This window comes from Rhinatrema bivittatum, chromosome 3 (assembly GCF_901001135.1).
Source record: "Rhinatrema bivittatum chromosome 3, aRhiBiv1.1, whole genome shotgun sequence".
NCBI lineage: Eukaryota > Metazoa > Chordata > Amphibia > Gymnophiona > Rhinatrematidae > Rhinatrema > Rhinatrema bivittatum.
This window is the reverse complement of record NC_042617.1, coordinates 294,856,373-294,869,199: the sequence shown is the minus strand read 5'-3', so window position 1 is coordinate 294,869,199 and position 12,827 is coordinate 294,856,373. Positions and strand designations below refer to the sequence as shown.

Below are 12,827 nucleotides of genomic sequence, written 5' to 3'. Positions count from 1 at the left end.
GTTCTGTTTAACTCAGCTTAGTTAAGTTACACCTAAATGATAGTTCTGTTTTTAAAAGATTCTACTTGTTTTATGTTCAAATATTCAAATATTTATATACTTACCTTTGTTAAATGTATAACGCTTATATAACCCTGTTAAATGTATAACGCTCCGGCGTAAGTTCCTGTTCACTGTACACCGACGTGATATCTTTGATGAGCGGCGGTATATAAAAAAATTATAAATAAATAAATAAATATACGCTCCAAATGTGTATACGCCGGGATACTTTGCCGCGCTTATTCGCTTGCTCCTGGAGTATTCTGATCATAGTCTGATAGTGGGGGGAGATTTTAATGAAGTGGCGAATAAGAGTGTAGATATTAAACCTCCCAAGTTGTTCTCCACAGCTGATGCGGGGAAAGGAGTTAACCTTTTAAGTCAGGAATTGCAGCTCTTAGACGCGTGGCAGGTGCTTCATCCCCAAGATAAAGATTTTACCTTCTATTCCCACCCACATAAAACATACTCTAGATTAGATTACCTGTTGCTCTCCGAGCACTGTTTTCCCCAGTTAGAGGAAGCTACAATTGAACCGATTGTATTGACGTATCATGCTCCAATTACTATTACTTTGAGATGGGGGAGTAGCTCACACTTACCGTACTCCTGGCGCATGCGGCCAGACTTATATCATGATGGTACATTTAAAAAATACTTGCAGGATAGCTGGGCGGACTATGTGGCACACAATCAAACACCTGATGTTGGACCTGGGACGGTGTGGGAAGCGGGGAAAGCAGTGATGCGGGGGGCCATCATTGCCTATGTGGCTATACAGAATAGGCAAAGAAATGCGGAGATCCTCCGGCTTTTGAACATTTAAAAGCGGCTCAGCTACTGCATAAGGGCACTCTGAAGCCTGAGGATAAGGCGTCTTTGGATCTGGCCCGCACGGCCCTTAATAATCTTTTACATATACGCGCATCTAAATCCCTTAGGTATTACTGCTATCAGTTGTATAAATATGGTAGCAGGCTTTTGTCTCACTTGGTCCGCCCAAAGGGGGAAAAAGTGTCTATATCAGGGATCCGTGATGGTCAGGGGGCCCATTGCACGAGCCCAGAAGCGATTGCGGCAAGGTTCTTAGAGTATTATACGCAGCTATATGGGGCTAAACCTATGACTATAGAGCAGGCGGAGGCCCTTTTTCAGGGGCAGTCTTGGCCCAAGATACAGCCGGAGGATCTCTCGGTCTTGAATAGTCCCATTACTGCTCCAGAAATCTTCTCAGTAATACAGGGTCTCAAATTGGGCAAGGCTGCGGGGCAAGACGGGTTCGGGTCGGAGTTTTACAAAATTCTGGGGTACCCTATACTAGCCCTATTACAAGGTTATTACAACAGTCTGTTAGACGGTCCCTCTTTATCGGAGGCTGCGAACCGGTCGGTTATCGTGGTGCTCCCTAAACCTGGGAAAGACCCTTTGGAGGTGGGCTCCTACTGGCCCATATCGCTGATTAATGTAGATATTAAGATTCTCTCCTCGGTCCTGGCTGCTAGGCTACAAGGGCTACTCCCAGCCTTGATAAATGAAGACCAAACTGGCTTTGTGAGGGGCCGCCAGGGAGTGAGAAATATCCGCCGTCTTATTGCAGCCCTCAGTTACCAACCACAACAGGAGGCCCTTATACTGAGTCTAGATGCGGAAAAAGCCTTCGACTCTATCTCATGGGAGTATCTGTTTTGGAAACTGAATAAGTATGGCTTTTCGGGCTCCTATCTGGGATGGTTATCAGTATTGTATCAGAACCCTAGTGCCACCATCTTACTGAATGGGAAGCCCACAAAAAAATTTTCCCATACATTGCGGGGTCCGACAGGGTTCTCCTTTGACTCCCCTGCTGTTTGTCTTGGCACTGGAGCCTATGGCCAGTCGCCTGAGGGGTGACAAGGCATTTCATGGCATTAGTGTGAGTGGCCACCCAATGAAAATAGCATTATTTGCCGACGATATTTTACTTTTTGTGGGTCGGCCATGCACTAGTGTACCGGTGATTGTTAAGTTGTTTAACCAGTTCACTCCAGTGGCGGGCCTCCGTATTAATTATGCGAAATCAGAGGCCCTAGCTCTCAATGGGCAACTGCCTGCCACGTGGGGGGCGCCTTTTCCTTTTCATTGGGCCCAGTCATGGCTAAAATATCTGGGAGTTTGGGACCCAGAGATCTTAAGAAATTATATGCTTTAAACATTACTGCTTGTATTGAGAAGCTATGCGCCCATTTAGCCACATGGACCTCCCTCCCGCTGTCCTTTTTTGGCCGCTGTGCCCTGGTTAAAATGGTACTGGTACCCAAACTTCTTTATTTGTTACACATGATACCTTGTTGGTTGAAAGGGGTGGATGTCCGGCGCTTGCGTTCTAGCATACAGAAGTTTTTATGGCAAGGGAAGCGGGCGAGGCTCCATTATGCAGCTCTGGAGTTGCCCGGAGACCGGGGAGGATTAAACATGCCCGATTTCCTTTTATACAATGTGGCCTGCCAGTTGAGGTTTATTGGGGAATGGCTCACGGACACATACCATTTATGTGCGGCTGGTATGCTAGAGCGTATGTCAGCGCCCAACTCACCGGTGAGCATTATTCAATCCCGGGCTACAGTGTGCAGCGCCTCCCCATATCCTACTGTCCTGCTCTCTCCCTGTATTCAGGCTTGGAGATGGTGGCAACGGCTGAACCATAGACCTGGAGTATGGTCATTACTACTTCCCTTGGTACGCAATATGGAGTTCTTGCCGGGGCAGGATAATGGGGCAATATTTCAGCCTTGGGCGACTAAAGGCATATTGTTTATATATCATATGTTGGATGACACGACAGGTCACTTGTTGGACTTTGCCACTTTACAAAGTACTTACCACATTCCAGCCAAGCAGTTTTATGCTTTTCTTCAAGCACGACACTATCTCCGTTCCTGTGCGTGGACTACAGAGGACATTGCAGAGGAACTTAAGTTTGCCAACGTGTTCTTTGATACTGCCTACCTTGCCAACACCATTACTGGTTGGAAAAACTTGGGACAGAAACTTCGCAGCGTGGACAGGGCGTCTCACCTGGCAAGTCGCTGGACTGCAGTCCTCGATCTTCCTGTAACGGGCGCTCATATACTTGCTGCGTTCGCAAAACTGAGGAAAACACTCCCGGACATTGGACTCCGGGAAATACAGTTTAAAATTTTGCACTGGCTATACTGTGATGATGTTCGGCGATCGCAGATGCGATTAACCCCCACTCCACTGTGTATAAAAGGCGGATTGCAACCTGGGACTTTGGCCCATAGGTTATATGACTGCCAAACGCTTCAGGTCTTCTGGGCGGCTGTAGCGAATGTACTTAGTACTTGTTTGGGGGTCGTCCTAAACCTCACGGGGATGGTGCTTTTGTGCAGTTCTCTCCCAACCGCTTTGTTGGATAGAACCTCTAAGATTAAATTTGAAAGGGTGGCAGTTATGCAGGCGTGTCGTACTATCCTGGTGGACTGGCTTGAACCGGACATCAACCCAACCTTCCTTGCCTGGGCTCGCCGAATGGTGGACATGGCGCAACTGGAAAGAATGGACTTTCTGATGGGTCGCCGGACACCAGACAAGATTTATTGTGCTTGTTGGGATACCTGTGTGAAGGCATTGCCTAAGGACTTGCAGGATGACATACGGGCGAATGGGTACACATCTGATTGGGTCACTATAGGGGGGGAGGGGGTGCTTAGATAATAGTGTGAGTGTGGAATGGTTGTGGTATGGCTGAAAGGGTTGGGGGGGGGAGGGGTGAGAGGGGTGGGATGGGGGGGTAAATATGGCTATACTGTAAAAAGGTGTATCGGGTAGAGGTCAACCTGACAAAGGTATTGTTTGGAAAATTCAATGTGTTCACTGGTTATTGTTGATATGGTTCGGGTTGTTTTGTGACAGATTGGTGGCTCACTGCTTGATATTGCCAATAAAAACAATATTCTGAAAAAAAAAATTTTTTTTTTGAGAAAAAGATATTATGCAATGTATCAAATGTGTGATTACCGTGACTTTTTTGGAATATAAATAGTATTGAATTTTAATATTTTGTAATAAATAACACATAATATACCTGTATATTTGTTAAATTATTTGGGAATGTAATACCTGTTTTACCCCTATATTTTTTGTATACATGACAATAAGGATAAGACAAGATAAACATGCCCTAGATGGAACTAAAGCATGAAACTGGGAAAATCCAGTTCTAGCGTATTAAATGGAGTATGCCTGTTGAAATAAGTGAGTTTATAGGGCATTCTTAAAAATTTTAGACTATTTAATTAGTCTAATTTCCTTTGAAAGAGTATTCCAAAGGAAGATACCAGCAAAGGAAAAGGCACACTCCCTAGTCTCATCAATGTAAACTACCATGGGTGAAGGAATATCTAGGAATCCCAGACTTGAAGATCTTGGTGTTCTTGTTGGGGTATGAATTTTCAAAGTAGCTGCATTCCATGGGGAATGAATATTATGGAGCAAAGTGTGAACAATGACAGCCAATTTGTGTTGGATCTATATGAAATTGGTAGCTAGTGAAGGGATTGTAAAACTGGGTTATGTGACTACATATAGGGACTTCTGTTAAGAGATAGCTGAGAATTTTGGATAATTTGAAGAGGATAAGTTTATATAAGCTGACAGGCCAAAAAAGAGAAAGTTGCAGTTGTCAAGGCTGGAAAAGAGGAGAGATTGTAGAACAGTCTGAAATCATTAGGATCTAATAAAGGCTTCAAATAACGTAATAAACGAAATTTGTGAAAGGAAAATTGGGTCAAGGTTTAATTATGATCCTGCATTGAAAGAGAGGGGTTTATATAGACACCAAGGTTGCGGACAACTTTTGATATGGAAATGTTTTGGTTATCGAAGACCATTTTTTCTGGGATACATGAAAGCGGAAACCGGACAGAATCATTATTTCAATTTTTGTGATGTCAAGGGCAAGTTTGTTCCTCCTGAGCCATCCATGGATGGTAGCAAGACAGCAGATTAATTCTTTTGTGAGTGCCCATGATGCTTTGAGGGGAAAAAAACTGAATGTCGTCAGCATATAACTACTTATGTACCCTAAGGCTGGCGAGAAGACAACATAATGGAATCAGATAGAGCCTTGGGAGTACACTAGAGCTAAGGGGAATACAGGATAAACTCTCAGAACCAACCTTGACTTGCTGCACACTGTTCATAAGATATGAAGTAAACCAGGAAAGAACAGAACTCGTAAACCCAAGAGACTGTTCCCTTGAAAGAATTGTGTGATCAATAGTGTCAAATGCAGCAAAAATATCCATGAAAATAAGTGCAAAGAAAGTTCCCCGATCTAAGCTTCGTCTAATGGTGACAAAGCTGGAAAGAAGGAGCAATTCAGTATTGTGGTGTTCTTGGAATCCAAATTAGTATTTGTTTAGAACATAAGAAAATGCCATACTGGGTCAGACCAAGGGTCCATCAAGCCCAGCATCCTGTTTCCAACAGTGGCCAATCCAGGCCATAAGAACCTGGCAAGTACCCAAAAACTAAGTCTATTCCATGTAACCATTGCTAATGGCAGTGGCTATTCTCTAAGTGAACTTAATAGCAGGTAATGGACTTCTCCTCCAAGAACTTATCCAATCCTTTTTTAAACACAGCTATACTAACTGCACGAACCACATTCTCTGACAACAAATTCCAGAGTTTAATTGTGCGTTGAGTAAAAAAGAACTTTCTCCGATTAGTTTTAAATGTGCCCCATGCTAACTTCATGGAGTGTCCCCTAGTCTTTCTACTATCCGAAAGAGTAAATAACCGATTCACATCTACCCGTTCTAGACCTCTCATGATTTTAAACACCTCTATCATATCCCCCCTCAGTCGTCTCTTCTCCAAGCTGAAAAGTCCTAACCTCTTTAGTCTTTCCTCATAGGGGAGTTGTTCCATTCCCCTTATCATTTTGGTAGCCCTTCTCTGTACCTTCTCCATTGCAATTATATCTTTTTTGAGATGCGGCGACCAGAATTGTACACAGTATTCAAGGTGTGGTCTCACCATGGAGCGATACAGAGGCATTATGACATTTTCCGTTTTATTCACCATTCCCTTTCTAATAATTCCCAACATTCTGTTTGCTTTTTTGACTGCCGCAGCACACTGAACCGACGATTTCAATGTGTTATCCACTATGACACCTAGATCTCTTTCTTGGGTTGTAGCACCTAATATGGAACCCAACATCGTGTAATTATAGCATGGGTTATTTTTCCCTATATGCATCACCTTGCACTTATCCACATTAAATTTCATCTGCCATTTGGATGCCCAATTTTCCAGTCTCACAAGGTCTTCCTGCAATTTATCACAATCCGCTTGTGATTTAACTACTCTGAACAATTTTGTGTCATCTGCAAATTTGATTATCTCACTCGTCGTATTTCTTTCCAGATCATTTATAAATATATTGAACAGTAAGGGTCCCAATACAGATCCCTGAGGCACTCCACTGTCCACTCCCTTCCACTGAGAAAATTGCCCATTTAATCCTACTCTCTGTTTCCTGTCTTTTAGCCAGTTTCCAATCCACGAAAGGACATCGCCACCTATCCCATGACTTTTTACTTTTCCTAGAAGCCTCTCATGAGGAACTTTGTCAAACGCCTTCTGAAAATCCAAGTACACTATATCTACCGGTTCACCTTTATCCACATGTTTATTAACTCCTTCAAAAAAGTGAAGCAGATTTGTGAGGCAAGACTTGCCCTGGGTAAAGCCATGCTGACTTTGTTCCATTAAACCATGTCTTTCTATATGTTCTGTGATTTTGATGTTTAGAACACTTTCCACTATTTTTCCTGGCACTGAAGTCAGGCTAACCGGTCTGTAGTTTCCCGGATCGCCCCTGGAGCCCTTTTTAAATATTGGGGTTACATTTGCTATCCTCCAGTCTTCAGGTACAATGGATGATTTTAATGATAAGTTACAAATTTTTACTAATAGGTCTGAAATTTCATTTTTTAATTCCTTCAGAACTCTGGGGTGTATACCATCCGGTCCAGGTGATTTACTACTCTTCAGTTTGTCAATCAGGCCTACCACATCTTCTAGGTTCACCGTGATTTGATTCAGTCCATCTGAATCATTACCCATGAAAACCTTCTCCATTACGGGTACCTCCCCAACATCCTCTTCAGTAAACACCGAAGCAAAGAAATCATTTAATCTTTCCGCGATGGCCTTATCTTCTCTAAGTGCCCCTTTAACCCCTCGATCATCTAACGGTCCAACTGACTCCCTCACAGACTTTCTGCTTCGGATATATTTAAAAAGGTTTTTACTGTGAGTTTTTGCCTCTACAGCCAACTTCTTTTCAAATTCTCTCTTAGCCTGTCTTATCAATGTCTTACATTTAACTTGCCAACGTTTATGCTTTATCCTATTTTCTTCTGTTGGATCCTTCTTCCAATTTTTGAATGAAGATCTTTTGGCTAAAATAGCTTCTTTCACCTCCCCTTTTAACCATGCCGGTAATCGTTTTGCCTTCTTTCCACCTTTCTTAATGTGTGGAATACATCTGGACTGTGCTTTTAGAATGGTATTTTTTAACAATGACCACGCCTCTTGGACATTTTTTACTTTTGTAGCTGCTCCTTTCAGTTTTTTTCTAACAATTTTTCTCATTTTATCAAAGTTTCCCTTTTGAAAGTTTAGCACGAGAGCCTTGGATTTGCACACTGTTCCTTTTCCAGTCATTAAATCAAATTTGATCATATTATGATCACTATTGCCAAGCGGCCCCACCACCGTTACCCTCTCTCACCAAGTCCTGTGCTCCACTGAGAATTAGATCTAAAATTGCTCCCTCTCTCGTCGGTTCCTGAACCAATTGCTCCATAAACCTATCATTTATTCCATCCAGGAACGTTATCTCTCTAGCGTGACCCGATGATACATTTACCCAGTCTATATTGGGGTAATTGAAGTCTCCCATTATTGCTGCACTACCAATTTGGTTAGCTTCCCTAATTTCTCTTAGCATTTCACTGTCCGTCTCACCATCTTGACCAGGTGGACGGTAGTATACCCCTATCACTGTAGTCTTCCCTGACACACAAGGGATTTCTACCCATAAAGATTCAATTTTGTATTTAGTCTCATGCAGGATGTTTATCCTGTTGGACTCTATGCCATCCCGGACATAAAGCGCCACACCTCCTCCCGACTGCTCCTCTCTGTCATTGCGATATAATTTGTACCCCGGTATAGCACTGTCCCATTGGTTATCCTCTTTCCACCATGTCTCTGAGATGCCAATTAAGTCTATGTCATCATTTATTGCTATACATTCTAATTCTCCCATCTTACTTCTTAGACTTCTGGCATTAGCATACAAACATTTCAAAGTTTGTTTTTTGTTTGTATTTTTATTCTGCTTTTTAATTGACAGGGATAAGTTAGAATTTTTTAGCTCAGGTGAGTTTTTAGTTACAGGCACTTGGACTACTTTTCTAATTATTGGAACCTCACTGTCGGGATGCCCTAATTCTAATGCATCATTAGTATCCTTTAAAGATACATCTCTCCGAACCATGCGCTGCTGAGCGACTGTCGGCTTTCCCCTTTGTTCTAGTTTAAAAGCTGCTCTATCTCCTTTTTAAAGGTTAGCGCCAGCAATCTGGTTCCACCCTGGTTAAGGTGGAGCCCATCCCTTCGGAAGAGACTCCCCCTTCCCCAAAAGGTTCCCCAGTTCCTAACAAAACTGAATCCCTCTTCCTTGCACCATCGTCTCATCCACGCATTGAGACTCCGGAGCTCTGCCTGCCTCTGGTGACCTGCGCGTGGAACAGGGAGCATTTCAGAGAATGCTACCCTGGAGGTTCTGGATTTAATCTTTCTACCTAAGAGCCTAAGAGTGTATCATTAGAGTCAAGAAAAATTGTGAGCTGATGATGTGCTGACATTTCCATGATTTTAGCGAGATATAGCGAAGATATAGGGTGACAGTTTGACAGTAATGTCAGGACAGCAGAGGTTTTCGTAAGAATAGGACGTTGGATGCCCATTTTAGAGAATGTGGGAAATAACCATGTTTGAAAGAAGAATTTATAAGTTTGAGGTTTAGAACCCAACTCTGTTCCCTGTTTCTGTTCAGGCTGCCCCCCTCCTGTTAACCAACAAAACTTTTTGTGCCCATTGGCACCTCTTTTGTTGGTCCCCTGTTTTGTTGGGGGGCTATCTATAGTTAGGGATTCATTCATGTGTGAGTACTGCCATCCTGCTTATCCTCGTAGAAAGCAGAGTTGCTTCCCTGTAACAGGTGTTCTCCGAAGTCAGCATGATCTCAGTCCTCATGAAACCCGCTGGCCGCCTCGTGAAGTTGGGGTTCCACTTTCTGGGTTTTATTTTTCTTATTTTCTTATGAATTCTATGTTATAAGACTGAGAAGATTCTGTGCATGTGTGGTATATTGCATGTTGGAGCATATTCAGAGAGGCTCAGTCAAAGTTCTAGAAATTTTTACATAAGTTTTCCCTGCCGGGCTCCATCAGATGACACCCGTGTGTGAGGCTGACATGCTCTCCTTGTAATGATTAATCTAAAATGATAAAATTACATTCACAAAGGAATACTATGTGGGTGGTTTTGAGTTTTTGTTTCTATTTTTTTGACCTTTGGGTGCATCAGAAGATGGAGTCTTTGTTGGCAGCATTGTATTAATAATGTTGATGTGATATGCTTATATCTGTAAGTATTTCAATCTTATTGAAGCAGTATCCATGCCAGTAATGTATTTGTAGTGTTTTTGTGCTTACTTTGTCTTGTTAATTGTGTGAAGAAAGGTTTGGTTAACCCAACACTTCTTCTGTCTGTTTATTAACAAATACATGGGATGTATGACTGCATTTCATGTCCAATTATTTTGTCTAAATATGAAAACTATTGTGGTTTCTTTTCAGATGTCACTACGTGGGTCAACGTCACTGATGGCTGTACAGCTTCCTGGTGAACATGTCCAGGTACAGGGGGTCATACAGACTGCACAGTCTTCATCAGTAATCCACTCGCCTCAGGGTCATGCAGTGCAGGTAATTTCTTCAGAGGGGAGGGAGATATGGATTAAAAATCTGTTTCTGTGTACATAAAAAGCATAATTATTTCCTAGCCATAGTAAAGGAAGAAAAGGCGATTTTTGAAGTTCAGTATTCAAATTACATTATCATCTAAATGGCAAAATTTTGTATATTCAGCCCCTTTCCAGCTAGCTTTTAGTCTGATAAGTCATTATCTGTCTAAAATTTAGCTGGATAAAAAAAAAGAGTTGCGAAGGTGTTTTGGAGAGGAATTAAGTTATGCAGCTAACTTAGCCAATTTTAAACTATAACCAGCTAAGCTAGCCAGATAACATTTTAGACTTGCATTTGAGTACACTTCTAGTGTTACCAGAATAATGCTGGAAGCAATGGGGATTGCATTGCACTGCGATCCTGGCATAAACACAGGGGGCCTTAATTCAGGTACTAGGTGTGTGGGGAAGGAGGTGAGATTTTAATGTACATTTAGTGGTGAGGGCCAAGCCTAGCATTGTAGATATTTCTTAATTTTAAACATTTGCTGGGCTGGGAAACCAGCAACTTTTTTTTCCCCCCAAAGGAGTGCTACTTACCCGGATAAGTAGCAAGTTATCTGACCACATAAGACCGGATAACTTTAAGCCTAACCAGCCATATTCAAACAATGGCTGGTTAGAGTTAGTTATCTGGCTTACAAGTAGCTGGATACATTTAGGATAGTATATTCGGGAAGTTTATCCCACTGAATATTCAGGACAAGTTTTCTGACTAACTTTAGCTGGATAAAATATAAACCCCATGCTGTTTATTTTAATTTATTACTGATATCAAGTATTGGCATGAATTGCAGATAACAGGAAGTCTATGACTGCCATAGGTGTTGAAAGTGATGCATTGCTGCTATCTTTGTGTGACATATCCATTTATTTGGCGCTATTAGTATAGGTACTAGGGAATTAAAGCTTCTTCTTTCTTTGAAGTTTTCTAATAATTTTATTCCTAAAAACATAAAAATTTACCATACTGGATCAGACCAAGGGTCCATCAAGCCCAGTATCCTGTTCCTAACAATGGCAATCTAGGTCACCTGTATCTGGTAAGATCTCAAACAGTAAATAGATCCCATGCTGCTATTATGTAGTGATTTCTTAAGTCTACTTGGTTAATAACAATTTATTGACTTCTCTAGGAACTTATCCAAACATTTTTTAAACACAGTTACACTGCCTGCTTTAACCACATCCTTTGGCAATGAATTCCAGAGCTTATTTGTGCTTCGAGTGAAATAGAACTTTCTCCAATTTGTTTTGAATGTGCTACTTACTAACTTCATGGAATGTCTCCTAGTCTTTTTATTTTTTGAAAGGCTAACTAAGCAATTTACGTTTACTCCATTTATTCCACTCGTGATTTTATAGACCTCTATAATAACCTTCTCTTCTCCGAGCTGAACAGCCCTAGCCTCTTTAGCCTTTCCTCATAGGGCAGCCATTCTGTTCCCTTTATCATTTTGGTCGCCAGTGGGTTTATGCTCCCATGCCAGCAGATGGAGACAGAGCAAGTTGACGTCACAGTATATATAACCCTGCGGTGACCTCAGCCTGCCAGTATTCTCCGTCTCCAGCAGATGGTGGACGTGCATCTCCCTATGGAGATTGCTTTGAGCTTTTTGAAAGGAGAAACTTGAAATTCTAAATTCATGAAAAGAAAGCCCTGCTCTCCTGTAGTGATACCTAAAGGTTCCTCTTCAGGTGAGAATACCTGAGGCGATTTCCTTGGTCCCTCAGAGGTGAGCCTTGACCGGTAGCTGCGTTTCCCGGTGTGGACTTAGCTGCTAATTCAGCTGAAAGGCAGTGGGTGCAGGAGGCCAAGCGCAGCGGTGATGGCAGATACCCTCTCCCCCCCGCAGCTGGAGACTGTCTCTGTAAGTGCTGAGCTCAGGTAAGGTTTAAAAAAAAAAAAAAAAAAAAGAGAAAGTTTTACCTGAGTCAGAGACCAGAGGGGTTTCAGAACTTCCTCCAGCCTCCATTTTTGGTGCGCTATACCGTCTTCCTATTTGTGTTGCCTGTCATATTAGGGCTTCTCAGCCTGACTCTGGCTTCTAACCTATGTCAGCACTGCTCAGAAGCTCAGGGAGAGTTGTCTTCCTTGGATTTTGCTAAGCCTGGCTTTTCCCATTCTGATGATGGGTTGGTCATGGCCTTGATTGGAGGGACACCAGATCTTGGTTCTCCCTTGACTGGCTCCTCTGCTGGTGAGGGCAGTTTTATGGGACCAGCTCCAGTTCCTTCTGGGCTTGTCTGGACCCAGCTGCTTTTTCTTGGGTGGAATTTTTTCAAGGCTTACAAGCCTTTCGTCAGGCGCAATCCTCCGCTTACCCTATTTCTGTCCAGTCGGACCCTCAGCCGGTGGCTCCTCCCTCTTCCTTGGCTCCCTGTAGATGTTCCCGTCAGGAATCCGATGGCACTGATGATGAGGTTGATCCTGATTTCCTAGAAAATGGGGAAATTCCTCCAGGGCTGGAACCATATCGAACCATGTTGTGGTTCTTTCATAGAGAAGAACTGCTGGCCCTGATTTCCCAGACCTTGAAATAGCTGGGTGTTCCTGGTTCGGATGCTATGTTGGAGCAGAGGAAGAATCCCATTTTGGTTTCCTTATGTAAAACCTCTTATTTTTTCCCGGTGATGGCTGCTATCCAGGAATTGATTGATCTGGAATGGGATG

General features: G+C 42.6%; 1 protein-coding gene across 3 annotated transcripts in view; it reads left to right on the top strand.

Annotated features, from left to right (window-relative positions):
- ATF1 (activating transcription factor 1) overlaps positions 1-12,827 on the top strand; it is a 318,756-nt gene that overhangs the window by 36,055 nt on the left and 269,874 nt on the right. For 2 of the 3 annotated variants that reach the window (XM_029594979.1, XM_029594976.1), the window contains exon 2: positions 9,987-10,115. In XM_029594979.1, coding sequence (XP_029450839.1) covers positions 9,987-10,115 — 129 coding nt within the window. The remainder of the gene's footprint in view (positions 1-9,986; positions 10,116-12,827) is intronic. The other variant, XM_029594977.1, reaches the window with a different exon arrangement.